The 16378-nt window shown below is 44.6% G+C and overlaps 1 protein-coding gene across 2 annotated transcripts in view; it reads right to left on the bottom strand.

Annotated features, from left to right (window-relative positions):
- Positions 1 to 16378, bottom strand: part of esyt2b (extended synaptotagmin-like protein 2b) — a 57185-nt gene that overhangs the window by 22460 nt on the left and 18347 nt on the right. For both annotated transcript variants that reach the window (XM_079489659.1, XM_079489658.1), the window contains exons 7-8: positions 11865 to 11920; positions 1139 to 1259 (exon numbers count right to left, since the gene is read on the bottom strand). In XM_079489659.1, the coding sequence (XP_079345785.1) occupies positions 1139 to 1259; positions 11865 to 11920 (177 nt within the window). The remainder of the gene's footprint in view (positions 1 to 1138; positions 1260 to 11864; positions 11921 to 16378) is intronic.

Genomic DNA, 16378 nt, shown 5'->3' on the forward strand with positions numbered 1-16378 from the left:
GGTTACTGTTACAGACCATAATTCACATGGCGGCTATTTTGCCTCGGCCACCATGGCGACCATGTGAACAGGATCAATCATCAGGCCATCGCGGCAGTCGCGGTGGCTGCCAGCCGCGGTGGCTGCCAGCCGCAGCCCCCGCGCTAGGCAACACTCAATCTCCCCTCAATATCATTCGCTAACAAGCTAAACGCGCATATGCCCTGAATCCTAATGATTGATTTTAGGTGTGGTTTTTCAGCAGATTCACATTCACTCCTTTATACTAACTACACGCTGAGTCAGCATATAGGTCACAGCACTGTAGCTTGTCAGTGATCAAACTCCTCCCCTCCCCGGCCTCCTTGCTGTGGCATCTTAACTTGAAGGGTTCAATGTTATGTTGCCAACTCTAATACTTAAACTTGCAAACTTTTAAATCACTTCTGAAAAGCTACTTTTATACCAAGTCCTTCTCTTAGGTCACGTTTTATATTGTTTTGTATATTGTTCTGAATTGTTTCAGTGTAAACATCAATTACAATTACAATTTACAATTTAGGCATTTAGCAGACGCTCTTAATCCAGAGCGACAAACAAATGAATCGTTCATGGTGTACTGCATTTTATATTGCCTCTGTAAAGCTCTTTGTTTCAAAAAGCAAAAGGGACTCAATTCAATTAGCCTGTCGCAGCCTGCCTTCATCTGCCGTTGCAATGCATATTGCCAGCGCAGTGGTATATTAGTATCGCAACGCGTGCAAGGCTAAAATTGAACAGCATGTGAGTAGACCTGTCACAATTATTACGTAATCGCGATTATTTGAGATAATCACAACTATTTTGCATAATCATCATAAAGAAAAGAAAAAGCGACACATTGTGAGCTTGTAGTTCGGCTATTTCCACTATGAATGTTTACTATACTATAAAGTTATTAAATATATCAGTCAATTATTAGGTTATTTGTCATATCTGCCCTATGCAAATTCAAAGCCTAAAAGCCAAACAGAAATTTAATTACATTTTGTATTCATACGTTCCAGAGTTCAACGTTGAAAACACGATTAAATCATTAAACACAATCATCTGTGTGATAATCATTGTCATGCAACATTCATAATCGTGCACAGCCCAAATTAGGAGACGTCAGAAGCACCTTTGGCATGGGGAAGCGCAGCTTGGCGAGCTCCACATCTCCCACCAGGGGGATGGTGATCCGGTTCGGCAACACCAGGTAACTGTAGATGATGTCCTGGATCAGACTGTCAGAGAAGCCACTGGAAGGGGAGTAAAAAAGATGAGAGGGGATTGGGGGAAAGATTGGAGAAGAAAGGGAATAGAGAATGAACCACTTACTTATTTAAAAGACAGAAAGGGTGCGCTTATATGAATATATGATTATATGAATATTTATGTTTTTTATGAATGACATTGGAGTCCACTGCATTCAAGCATGTTGTTGGTGCAATCCAGCAGACCTCGAAATATCCAGCCCCTGATCCATTGTAGCACCACTCAATGACAACGCCAATGACACTTGGGACAAAGAGTCAGTGGTGTTCCACACGTGACAAGCTAAAGCTACAACATAATCACTCAACGAGTGGCTAGCCAACACCTTCCATATACTTGATGACGACCAAAGTCTTAAAGTCTTAAATTCATGGGCAATTTTTAGTGCGGTCCTTCATCACTACTGTCATAAAATTGGTGTTGAGGGGGTTAGGCTAGCAAGGAAAAGTCTATTAATAATAAATACTGTTGTTGAACGTAGTAAGGGCTTGAGACCAGTTAAATGACCATACGCATACTGTATACTGTAATCATACCATGTGGTCTAAATCTAACCCATTAAGACCTGGGGCCGATTCTATGAATGCCTTCTAAATCAGTTGTTCTCACACTTCCAAGATTTTTAAAAAATGTTCAAAAATAGCATCTGTACAAGCTTGTAGATCTGCTGTTTTTGAATTGCCAACGCTAAAATCTAAAATGACACAAGAATAAGATGCTTTCCCGGTTTGAATGGGCTAAAGGAAAGACAGTAAATGTCAAATATTGATTCTTTCTTGGGCCAGAGGGTGCTTGACATTCAGGTATGATCGATATTTTGCTGTGCCTGCTTTTTGTTAAGCATACTCAAGAATGATTGTAGGAAAGGGGCCTTACGCTTGAAAATCACTTTAATCTGAGTGAGTGCCTGCAGGTATAATGTACAACATCCCCTGCTTTATGAAGCCTTGTATTAGTTCAGACAGGACATGGGAGGCTGTCAGCCTGCTGATCGATTAAAGTGTTTCCTTCTCTCTTATTTAGACTAGTCAATTAATTTTACCCCCTTTTGGTTGCCAATTAACCTGTGCCGCAGCAGCCGCACACTTCTGTGTTGCCACAGCTATTGTAACCCACTGGCTAGCCTCACCTGCCCCCCTTTTTATTCCCATTCAACACCCCCCCGCTACTGACAGGCACCGGCCCCAGCATCTAGGAGTTACTGCATCGACCATTCTTGCACTCCCCTCGGCTTCCTTCCACCCGAACACTGCCAATCGTATTCGCATAGACGCTCGTCCAAGCCAGTGGTGGATATACACTGTACCCCTGCACCAACCAAGACTGGGGTGGTGGATATACACTGTACCCCTGCACCAACCAAGACTCCACGGTGGTGGATATACACTGTACCCCTGCACCAACCAAGACTGGGGTGGTGGATATACACTGTACCCCTGCACCAACCAAGACTCCACGGTGGTGGATATACACTGTACCCCTGCACCAACCAAGACTCCACGGTGGTGGATATACACTGTACCCCTGCACCAACCAAGACTCCACGGTGGTGGATATACACTGTACCCCTGCACCAACCACTAGACTCCACGGTGGTGGATATACACTGTACCCCTGCACCAACCAAGACTCCACGGTGGTGGATATACACTGTACCCCTGCACCAACCAAGTACAGTGGATATACACTGTACCCCTGCACCAACCAAGACTCCACAGTGGTGGACATACACTGTACCCCTGCACCAACCAAGACTCCACAGTGGTGGACATACACTGTACCCCTGCACCAACCACTAGACTCCACGGTGGTGGATATACACTGTACCCCTGCACCAACCAAGACTCCATGGTGGTGGATATACACCGTACCCCTGCACCAACCAAGGATATACACTGTACCCCTGCACCAACCAAGACTCCACGGTGGTGGATATACACTGTACCCCTGAACCAACCAAGACTCCACGGTGGTGGATATACACTGTACCCCTGCACCAACCAAGACTCCATGGTGGTGGATATACACTGTACCCCTGCACCAACCAAGACTCCACGGTGGTGGATATACACTGTACCCCTGCACCAACCACTAGACTCCACGGTGGTGGATATACACTGTACCCCTGCACCAACCAAGACTCCACGGTGGTGGATATACACTGTACCCCTGCACCAACCAAGACTCCACGGTGGTGGATATACACTGTACCCCTGCACCAACCAAGACTCCAGTGGTGGATATACACTGTACCCCTGCACCAACCAAGACTCCAGTGGTGGATATACACTGTACCCCTGCACCAACCAACTTTTTTAACTTTAAATGTTTTATCCCACAATTTTTTAACCCATTTTTTCACCCAGTGTCAATTATCTAATGTAATCCTGGGTGCTACACTTCCTCTGCCAACCTGGGGGGGCAGCGGACTGAAATCATGCTTCCTTCTATGCATGAGGAGTCCAAGCTTCTTCTTTTCACCTGACAGGGGAGTTTCCCCGGCCGGACGTAGCGCGTGGAAGGAACACGCTATTCCGACCAGTTCCTTTCCCCTCCATCAGGCGCCCCGGCTGGCCAGGGGAAGGTAGTTTAGAGACCAGGATTACGGCATGTTTTTGTGAGGGTACCTACCCTAGGGGACACGGGGAGAACATGCAAACTCCACACAGAAAGGCCCTTTTGCCAACCCCGCCTCGGGTATGGGCACAAGCGCAAGTGTTTCTAACCAACCAGAATCACACATTTCTATATGCACCAATTACAGCCATTCTCACAACAAAGTGGTCGATTTAAATATGTCTCCCTCCTTCACTTGATCACTGCTACTTAGGATCAAACATTGAGGAACCGGAATACAGTTCCATCACATTTGGAACCGTTCCTGGAACCGGTTTTATTACACCCGTCAGAGCTGGTTATGTGGACTTCATGTCTGATATACAATTCCAAACCAGTGGTTCTGAAACTTTAACAATTTACATAATCATTGCAAGGTCCACAGGTCCATTTGGTTCCATCTGTGCACTCTCAAGAGTTACAGACCTGTAAGGGTCCACTTGGAAGCCCTCGTTAAAGGAATCGGACCATTAAGAGGGAATCATTAAAATCCTAAAGGATCTTAACCCTACTGCTACTCCATTGCTGACACACACACACACACACACACACACACACACACACACACACACACAGACACAGACACACACACACACACACACACACACACACACACACACACACACACACACACACACACACACACACACACAGCTGCTGACAAAGCTTGCCTCCACCACTCCATCTTTCTAGTTCAGAGCAGTGGCTGGCTCAAAAATGCACTAAAATTCGATGTATTTGCTTTCTTCATCGCCTTACCTGATTTAGCTTACAAATTACAATTTAGGCATTCAGCAGACAAATTTACATTAAGCAAGAACAAAAGCATGGCAATTGCATCATATACATACAAAATAGTTATCATGAATCATACAGTACATAAGCTAAGAATGTAACAGTGAAATATCTATATAATGAAACTATACATATGTATACTATATATAGTGCTATGTCTACATAAAATGCTATCTAAGTTATATAAGTTGAGCCTGTATGGTCGTCGGGGCTAGGGCAAGTGCTACGGCAAGTGCTACGGGCCAAGATGGAGTCTAAATAGGTGGGTTTTCAGACTACGGCGGAAGATTGGGAGTGAGTCTACAGTTCTGATTGTATTGGGAATAGTTTTGGAGCCAGAAGGGAGAAGATTTTGGGACGTGTGGAGCGTTGTCCCGGCGATCTTAGTGAAGGTAATTCCAGCTTCCCTGCGTTGGCTGATCCGAGTGGGCGGGAGGGTTTGTAGGGTTCAATCAGACTTGCAAGATATGGGGGAGCCATACCTTTGGTTGCTTTGAATGACAGCATCAGCGTTTTGTATTCTGTGCGGGCAGAGACCGGGAGCCAATAATGCAGGGAGCGGAGAAGGGGGAGACTGTACACATGTGAGGCATTTTGGATCTATTGGAGAGGCTTAAGGCCTGACTCACACCTTTTGATGTAACAACATGTAACAACAGATTGATGTATAGCTGATGCATGAGACTTATTTACTGATGCAAGCTCGCAATTCATTTCCAATGGGAGTCATGCTAGATGTAAACAAAGGGTTTGTTTTGTTTACATCTTGCCCCAATGCATTTCCAATGGAAGTCACATGGTTTGACACAACATTTTTGTTGTACGGCTTTCGGCTGTGTTTCGACTGCCCCCCTCCCCCTCATACAACAAAAATGTTTTGTCAAACCATGTTACTCCCATTGTAAATGCATTGCGACTGCGAGCTTGCATCAGTAAACAAGTATCATGCATCAGCTATACATCAATCTGTTGTGCACGTGTGAGTCAGGCCTAAGTGTGCGTGCCGGTAGGACAGTAAGGGGAGTTACAATAGTCAAGTTTTTACATGACTTATGTCTGGATAAGGAAGAAAAAACAAGAAGAAAACAAGAATAAAAGGGCTACGGATTAAGGTGGAGTCTGAAGGGGTGAGTCTTCAATAAGACAAACCTCTGGCAACAATCTAACATCATAAAATCTAATCTTGTCAACATCATCAAAGGTATCCGTTTCCAGAAAACCCAATCATTTCAATGACTCAATCAATCATTTCTCCAGGCTCAATTTATTTTGTCAATGCCCATGATGCAGCTCAGCTTCCAGAGAGACGGCAGGCTTCATTTCCTCTCCGGGAAGCTGTACACGATCTTGAAAGAAAGCCAACCGCTGAGGCCGGATATATTCCTGCAGCACAACTTTTATTGCTGGAGTTGCTCCCGCCGGCTCGCACGCCAATAAAACACCAGCACACGTACTGTATACAGCAGGGGTGCCCACACATTTTTGACTTGAGATCTACTTTTAAAATGACCAACTAAACAATCTACCCACCCAAATAAATATTATCCAACTGCTGAGCTGCCGTTAGTTACACTGTCGTTACATATAAGACAAACACACTTGGAATAGGAATTAGAGGGGGTAAATTGAATTGGTATAGTATTTTCAGATAAACTATAACTTGCTAATGATGTTTGTGTGCAACACTCTTGAAAACAAAGTATTGCATTGTGGGTTCGAGCTGATGTCAATCAATCAAGTCACCTTAATTCAAGTGGCATATTTTTTTAGGGCATGCCATGTGATCTACCTGCACAGCCTTTGTGATCTACTGGTAGATCACAATCTACCTTCTGGGCACCCCTAGTATACAGTATGTGCATCACGCACACAAATGCACGCACGCACGCCGATTTAGTAAACTCACACACGCCTGAGATTGTCTGCCTCATACGAGCTGTTCTTCATAAGCTGCTAGAGTGAGATGTCACCTTAGATAATGACATTTTCTCAAACAATTCCCCTGCATTTGCGCACGCACGCACGCACGCACGCACGCACGCACGCACGCACGCACGCACGCACGCACGCACGCACGCACGCGCGCGCACACACACACACACACACACACACACACACACACACACACACACACACACACACACACACACACACACACACACACACACACACACACACACACACACACACACACACACACACACACACACACACACACACACACACACACACACCTTGCAGCGGTATAGAGATGGGAATAATAACATGATATACAGGACAGGTGAGATGATTGCAGCATAACAATGAGACAGATTCGACAAATATTTGACAAATACGTGAAGGTTAATTCATGCACCACCGTCATGCAATATGCAAGAACTTATTTCCTAGGCTTTTTTAACCCATTAAATGGTGCATTTATATAGATAGACTGGGAAAACATCTGTCATTTTACATTTTAACAACGTATTATTATTAATATAGTTAATAGTTATTGATTATTTCAATCACTGTACCGCACTGCGAGCTTGTAGATCTGCTATTTTTGCAAAATCGTGAAAATGTGAATACTGTATGTATATATTTTTTGAAGTGAACATTTTTAACTCAGATCTTTGCTTCTGGGGGGGGGGGGGGTTCCTGGCACAAAATATGTCTGAGCTGGGGGTCCGCGGCCAAATGCATATAATGTTGGGGGTCCTTGACATGAAAAGGTTTGAGAACCACCGATATAGCGACATAGGTTTTTCAGAAAACAGTTTGGGATTTAGAAGACATCCTTGTAGAACGGGCCTCAGCTGGTCTTAATGGGTTAAGTGGGGAGGAGGTGTTGAACAGTATGCAGCTGATGCCGTCCATCTGCTGCTGTGTGTGCAACAGATACTATTTATTTACTGTCTTCTCCTCCCCAGAACATTAAACCCCCCTCATTCCTGCACGCACGCGCACACGCACACGCACACACAAATTAATGAGCTTGTAGAGTGGCCGTTTTCAGCTTTAGGGTTTATACACACAAACACACACACACACACACACACACCACACACAATTCTTTAGCCAACTATTTTGCCATTGTGTGCGTGTGCGTGCGTGTGTGTGTGTGTGTGTGTAAACCCTAAAGCTAAAAACGGCCACTCTACAAGCTCATTCATTTTTTAGCAAGATCTGCTCATGTCGGTGACACCAACAGCCCAGTATTAAATCAGCCAACCAACCAACCAACCCTAAACCTAACCTCGAATACAGAACCCCAAGCAACCATTTATCTTGTGAGAAGAACCAGGACAAATAGTCCTCACTTCTATTTCTCAAATTCGACTATAGCCTACTTGTGGGAACATTTGGAGCTTGCGCGCACGCGCACACGCACACGCACACGCACACACAGATCAATTTTCCCCTAGAGATAAATAGCGACAGGGGGGACCCCATTATCTGTGTGTCCTCTGTGGGGAGAAAGGGACGGTTTGCACGCCGAGCGCAACATGTGGTGGTAACACATGATGCAGGTCTAATGATAGCTGTGTGTGACTGTGTGTGTGTGTGTGTGTGTGTGTGTGTGTGTGTGTGTGTGTGTGTGTGTGTGTGTGTGTGTGTGTGTGTGTGTGACGAAAGCACATGCAGCAGCGCTGTGCTATTAGCGATGCTCTATCTACAATCTACATGTTTTCAGATACCGTAATCGTAATCTATCTATAAATGCACCATATGTCTCTGTACGTCTGTCTGTACGTACTGTATGTCTGTACGTGTGTGTACAGCTATAATGCACGTAACTCGAGAACCATTAGCCCAACCAACTTAAAATTCGACACACGCGTTCCACACCCACACAGGGAGTGCAGTGCCCGGTGTCTGGACATGGCCCCTGCCCATGCTCCATATGGAGCCTTCCTCTTCTGACATCACAACACTCCATATTTGGGCATGCCTGACACAGAACTCCATATATAGGAATAAAGGGCACAGAGAGACAGATACAGAAAACTCCATATATGCGCATGGATGGAACGGGTACTCTGACACGGGTACAACAGGTGTGGGGCATGGGTCTCCAACTTCCATTGTTACGGACTCGGTGCTCTACAGCGGGGCACCAGTCTAGTTATTTTTTATATAAAAATATCAAGGTACTTTATTATTCATTACAAAACGTTTTTGTAATGAATAATAAAGTACCTTGGTTTTACACCCTGTCCTCTCTTATTTTTCGAGTGCTCGGAACGCTCCTCTTTTTTCAAGTTGTAGTTCCCGTTGATCCTATAAACTAAAGCACCAACCTACATTTTTAACTCAACGTTCATCTCCATCGAGCACCTGCCACCTGGTTGATCTATCTTTCTCATTTTGATGCCAATACTTTTATAGTTTTACCAAAGTAAATTGTGATGACCAGACTTCTGGTTGTAACAGAGTATGTTGCAGTATTGATACTCTTATTTAACACACTCAGGACGGGAACCCCTTTTGGTGTTTTAAGCATTATGTTATACTTTAGCTATTGAAAAATAGCAGATCTACTAAAAATCGTGAGGGGTCCCTGGAACAACATATTTTCAGATTGGGTTCCATGGCCAAATACAGATCATTCTGGGGGTCCTTGACATGAAAAAAGTTGAGCACCACTGACATAGAAACATAGGTTTTTCAGAAAACTGTTAGGATTTAGAAGCAATTTTTTTTAGAATCGGGTCCCAGACCCTCAGGTCTAAATCGGTTAAAGGAGAATACTGGACCAGCGCTTTTCTTACCGCAATCTTATTATATCAACAACAACCAGTGGTAGAGGCGGAAAAACAACAACTGGGTGGATCAGAGTGTGCATGCTGCATGGATCTTAGGCTTGTTCGCCTTGTTACAGAAGCCCCTTTGGGACAATGTATTACTCATTTTAAACTTAATCAGCATGATAAAATATGTATCTGAAAACTTTTTAGGTTAGAAATAAGCCACGTGACGTAGTAGCACACATGCTGAGCTGCCGTCTGTCTGTTGTAAACAAACAGACTCCACGCGTCGCGGATGTAACTACATCCCATAGCCTGAAGGGATGCAACGCTCTGATGGGGTGCGCACGCAGATCCGGCCCCACCAAAGGTCCGACATAAGAAAATCACCTGTCGCTATACCGACATGCATTGGTCCGACACGCGTTGCGCCGTGCTTGCGGTTAGGGCTAGGTTAGGGGTTTGGGCTAGGTTGTCGGTCTAATGACAGTCGGACCAATAGTATGTCGGAACTAAAGCCTGTACACCCGCTCTGATTGGTTCAGAAACACACTGACAGGCTTCCGTTTCAGACTGAAACTTCCAAATAAAATGACCAACAAAAGCCATTGCACCCGACTTTAAGTAACAAATGTGAATAGCGTATATATTTCTTCCACCACTGCTGAGTTCTGAAAACCATAAACAAATTACATACTGTACGGACTGAGACACAAGGCTTCTGCCCAGCAGCAACATCGCTCTGGATTAACCCATTTTGGGCGGGAACCCCTTTTGGTGTTAGCATTATGTTATGCTTTAGCTATTGAAAAATAGCAGACCTACAAGCTCATAGCGCGCCACCGAGTGGCGTGCTACGAGCTTGTAGGTCTGCTATTTTTTAAAACTGTCAGGATGTAGAAGACATTTTTAGAATCTGATCTCAGGTCAAAATAGGTTAAGAGCGTCTGCTAAATGCCTAAATTGTAAATTGTAAACGATAACATGCTACCGCATCCCACCACCCACGCCAACCCGCACTCCTCCTTCTCCCCATTCTTCTGCCATGAATTACAATCAGTAGTTCCGATATGCCATGTGCAGCAAGGGCAGGCTCGCAGGCTGAGCTATCCATTGTGCTTTCTAATTAAATGGACCTTTGCTAGGCCCCCCGATGTCTCTTCACCGTGTTCTATCGTTCGACCAGCTCTAAAAGCTTTTGCCATCGTGGAGTCTTGCATGTCCCCCGAGGTTAGGGGCTCACAAAGACCTAAGATGCTGGAAGGCTAAGCAGGGTTTTTAAAAATGCACAGCTTATTGATAGTATACATATACGGTTTATGCCTGGCAGGGCTCTGCCTGCTGCCCTTCGTTTTGTTTATGTTACTGCTGTCCACGTAAAATTAGATGCTGAATCGGTGCCCGGAAAGCCTGGCAGCCGTTTCGTCTTATTTGTTATCAGGTGCTGTAATTATTTGCATCCCTGATCCCTGTAACCTTTTGTCTCTCACGCACACGCACGCACACACACGCACGCACGTTTCCACATAAAATAAAGGATTGATACAAGGACACAAATATTAAAAGGTACAGTTAGGAGTGGACTACATTCACAAAATCATGGTACTGTATGTCTTCATGATACAAGAAGCATATCACTCAGTCAGTAGTCTCCGCCATATGTAATGGCAACCAATTACAGCAGAGACAGGGCTGTACTTTGTGTGCCTTTTTGGGCATCCCAAGTTGTTCAAACCCTCCGACAACCAGTCTGTCCTCCTAGGCTACCAAACATAAAAACATTGTCTGCATCTACTGTATAGCCTATAGCTCTGAAATGGTATGTATTATGTATGAGTGGTTGCAGTGTTGGTTAATGGCTTTGGTCATAATGGCTTCCTCTAGGCTAGGGTCAAAGGTGCAGGCTATCTCTAATACATAGACCTCTGGGGACCTCTTCATCAACCACAACAACATCTAGTGTATTCGCTGCATGTCAAAGATGTAAAAATGTCTGGGTTATCGCAGAGATGAAACATGGATGGAATATCACTGGAATGTTTGGACATTCTCACTGAGGATGCATGTGCATCCCTTTGTATGCATAACAGCCATTCATTCATCACATTTACATTATGCTGCTTCAGCGCTTGCGTCAATTTCCCTTTCGGGGATAATAAAATATGTCTCATCTCATCTCAAGATGTGTGACTGTGTTTCAATTACTGTACATGTTCTGTGGTGTGGTCGTACGGTAGATGCATCTCAAATATGCATAAACACTGGTACTGTAGTTAGAACACACACACACACACACACACACACACACACACACACACACACACACACACACACACACACACACACACACACACACACACACACACACACACACACACACACACACACACACACACACACACACACACACACACACACACACACACACACATTTGCGTCAGAACTTACTTGAGCCCAGGAATGTCTAGTATATTGGTGAGGCCAGTCCAGCTGATGTCCAGAAGCTACAGTAAAAGGGAGGACAAGCAAGACACACCTGTGAGAAATGCTACACTGGATAATTAATACGTTGTCTCTGCAGTCTTTTCATCACCTTAATGAACACAGTCTGCTAAAGTGGAAGACCAAATTACTTATAATTGATTCCAAGAGTACATGTAGATGTACGTGATGTATGTGTATGTGGCCCATGTGCTACATCTTCCAGTCAATATGGTATCCAGGCAACACATGCCTTGATAAAGCACAGCAAAACAAAGGAACTCTAATAAAAAGGTGGGTGATGCAAACAGCAACAAATGGAGAACTTTATCCCAAATTACCTTTATTTAATTTAATAAATGTAAAATCTTAAACTTCAAAAGCATAAACATTGAGATGATTTGTTACTAGGTTTATTTTATTTTATTTTAAGTTTAGATCAAATTAATTCTTATGTTCAATTTTACTTGCTTTATTGTGCATGTGTGCACTGTGGGCACATACTGTACATGCATGCATACATGCAGAGACAAAATGTTTTTTATAATCGTCATGGGGGCCCGCCCACGACCCGCGGCGCGACCTGGCACGGTACAAACGGGACGAACCGACTAGGCGAATATACTATTCAGGTCTAATTCCTCATGGAGGCTCGAGCCCCGCAGCCCCCACGGAGTCTACGTCACTGCATACATGCACACACATTTAGTTTGTAAGCACATTTAAGCACTTAACCCTCAATACTTAGTAAACTTGGACCTTTGGCTCTAGTCTGTACTTTAGATCTGATATATAAACATAAAAATCCTATCACATGCTTTGGTGACCGCCCAGTAGTAACTCTGAGGCCCCCCTAGGGGTCCTGGACCCCCTGTTGAAGACCCATGCTCTCTAGGCATTCACATTCCATCTGACATGTTTCACAGCATGTAGGCTATCCCAAAAGTGAGAAGCACACGTGCTCCGCTAAAAATACACTCCTGGTCTATTTGCGTGCTGCTCATGGAAAGCAGCCAAATACCCACATTACTCAGTGAAGACATAATTCTTTCATTGAGTTAAGGTTAATAAAACTCATCCAGATTATTCCAATCAAGGCCCAGTCGTTATCCCATTAAGACCTGAGGCCGATTCTACAAATGTGTCCTAAACCTAAACAGTTCTGAAAAACTAGTGTTGCTACTGTATATCAGTGGTTCTCAACCTTTATCATGTCCATTATTATTTGCACTTAGCCATGGACCCCCCCCCCCCCCCCCCCCCCATCTCAAAATGCTTGGCTCCAAGGACCCCCACAAAGGAAAAGATGTAAGTTAAAAATGTTCGCTTTAAAAATAAAAGTGCCGCATATATTCAAAGGTTTGCGCAAATTTTGCCATTGTGGTGCGAAGCTTTTTAGATCTGCTACTTTTGAACAGCCAAAGAAGTTTAAAACGACACAAATGCTTTACGGGTTTTAACGGGCTAAAACACGCTCTGTGTCCGGCCAATGAATTCAGTAATGAGTAATACTGCATACGCCCGAGGGATCATTTGGCTACGAGAGAGAGTGTAGAACTCCACTCAGAGTTAAATTAATTGGGCCAAAGATGTGGGTGCAGGGAGCAAGAAGAATGCATCAAAGACGAGAGAGACGTGAGAAGAAAACGGCAGAGCTATGAGCTCATAGCTCTGCCGTTGCTGACAGATCAGCCTCTCAGTGAGTGTCCTACTACTCCGCAGAGGGAATTATCTTCAGCTAATGAGCCATCGCACCTTTTTTTCCCCTTCTCTTTCTCACCCTTAGCAACTTGCACTGCAGCAGATGTGTCTGGTGCTGCAGGAGAGAGTGCAGCAGCGCACATGCAGCTAGTAAAGACGTGCACGTGTGTGTGTGTGTGTGTGTGTGTGTGTGTGTGTGTGTGTGTGTGTGCACATCTACACGTGTGCGTATACTACTGCTATAGAGAATCAAGAGCTCTAGCAACTTGAATGTGTCCCATGGTGGTGTTAATTGACTTGACCATGGATGCTGCACGTGTGCCATCCAATCTGCTGATACTGGTGCTGTTCAATCGCCACATTTTAACTTTTGTATTCCTGCAGTACAAAACCAAATACCAAATAAAACCAAAGGAGATTGATGTTACTGAGCGGTATCACTACGATCTGCTTGATATCAGTCAAAATCAAATCATCAGTTACTCCGTACGGAAAGTACACATACAGGTCCTGCCGGTGGATTTCTAATAAAAGTCCTGCTGCTAAAGTGATTATTATTTACACTGCTGCACCGCATTGCATCAGCCGCGGTGTCAGGTCACGTGATCAGAAGTGTGCCGCCGCGCACACCGCTTATGGTCTGGGAACGTTTCTCTTTAATTTGTCTCTCTGGATTGCACCTTCTCTGGAAGTACAGTAAGTCTGGGAGGAACGACAGGGAGAGATGGATGGAGCATCACACACACATCACACGCACCCAGCGGATGAGGAGGATTACGGTTCATTCGAAAGTAATGATTTTCTGGTTGTGAAAGTCCCTGCCTGTAGTACTTGACTACCCATTGATGCCTGAGGCCGAATCTGGGAACGCCTTCTAGGGCCTGACCTAAGGTTTCTGAAAACTTTCAAATTCCGATTCATTCTTTTTTTTAAATACTTATGTTGCTACATGTATAGCAATAGCTGATGAGACACAGAGAGCGCGCCGGCATCAATGGTAGTACAACGTATAGGTTGCACCAGGCATCAATGGTAGTACAACGTATAGGTTGCACCAGGCATCGATGGTAGTACAACGTATAGGTTGCACCAGGCATCAATGGTAGTACAACGAATAGGTTGCACCAGGCATCAATGGTAGTACAACATATAGGTTGCACCAGGCATCAATGGTAGTACAACGTATAGGTTGCACCAGGCATCAATGGTAGTACAACGTATAGGTTGCACCAGGCATCAATGGTAGTACAACGTATAGGTTGCACCAGGCATCAATGGTAGTAACAACGTATAGGTTGCACCAGGCATCAATGGTAGTACAACGTATAGGTTGCACCAGGCATCGATGGTAGTACAACGTATAGGTTGCACCAGGCATCGATGGTAGTACAACGTATAGGTTGCACCAGGCATCAATGGTAGTACAACGTATAGGTTGTACCAGGCATCGATGGTAGTACAACGTATAGGTTGCACCAGGCATCAATGGTAGTACAACGTATAGGTTGCACCAGGCATCGATGGTAGTACAACGTATAGGTTGCACCAGGCATCGATGGTAGTACAACGTATAGGTTGCACCATGCAGGCATCAATGGTAGTACAATGTATAGGTTGCACCAGGCATCAATGGTAGTACAACATATAGGTTGCACCAGGCATCAATGGTAGTACAACGTATAGGTTGCACCAGGCATCAATGGTAGTGCAACGTATAGGTTGCACCAGGCATCAATGGTAGTACAACGTATAGGTTGCACCAGGCATCAATGGTAGTACAACGTATAGGTTGCACCAGGCATCAATGGTAGTACAACATATAGGTTGCACCAGGCATCAATGGTAGTACAACGTATAGGTTGCACCAGGCATCAATGGTAGTACAACATATAGGTTGCACCAGGCATCAATGGTACTGTAGTACAACGTATAGGTTGCACCAGGCATCAATGGTAGTACAACGTATAGGTTGCACCAGGCATCAATGGTAGTACAACGTATAGGTTGCACCAGGCATCAATGGTAGTACAACGTATAGGTTGCACCAGGCATCAATGGTAGTACAACGTATAGGTTGCACCAGGCATCAATGGTAGTACAACGTATAGGTTGCACCAGGCATCAATGGTAGTACAACGTATAGGTTGCACCAGGCATCAATGGTAGTACAACGTATAGGTTGCACCAGGCATCAATGGTAGTACAACGTATAGGTTGCACCAGGCATCGATGGTAGTACAACGTATAGGTTGCACCAGGCATCAATGGTAGTACAACGTATAGGTTGCACCAGGCATCGATGGTAGTACAACGTATAGGTTGCACCAGGCATCGATGGTAGTACAACGTATAGGTTGCACCATGCAGGCATCAATGGTAGTACAATGTATAGGTTGCACCAGGCATCAATGGTAGTACAACATATAGGTTGCACCAGGCATCAATGGTAGTACAACGTATAGGTTGCACCAGGCATCAATGGTAGTGCAACGTATAGGTTGCACCAGGCATCAATGGTAGTACAACGTATAGGTTGCACCAGGCATCAATGGTAGTACAACGTATAGGTTGCACCAGGCATCAATGGTACTGTAGTACAACGTATAGGTTGCACCAGGCATCAATGGTAGTACAACGTATAGGTTGCACCAGGTATCAATGGTAGTACAACGTATAGGTTGCACCAGGCATCAATGGTAGTACAACGTATAGGTTGCACCAGGCATCAATGGTAGTACAACGTATAGGTTGCACCAGGCATCAATGGTAGTACAACGTAT

This window comes from Electrona antarctica (genome assembly GCF_951216825.1).
Source record: "Electrona antarctica genome assembly, chromosome: 20".
NCBI classification, from domain to species: domain Eukaryota; kingdom Metazoa; phylum Chordata; class Actinopteri; order Myctophiformes; family Myctophidae; genus Electrona; species Electrona antarctica.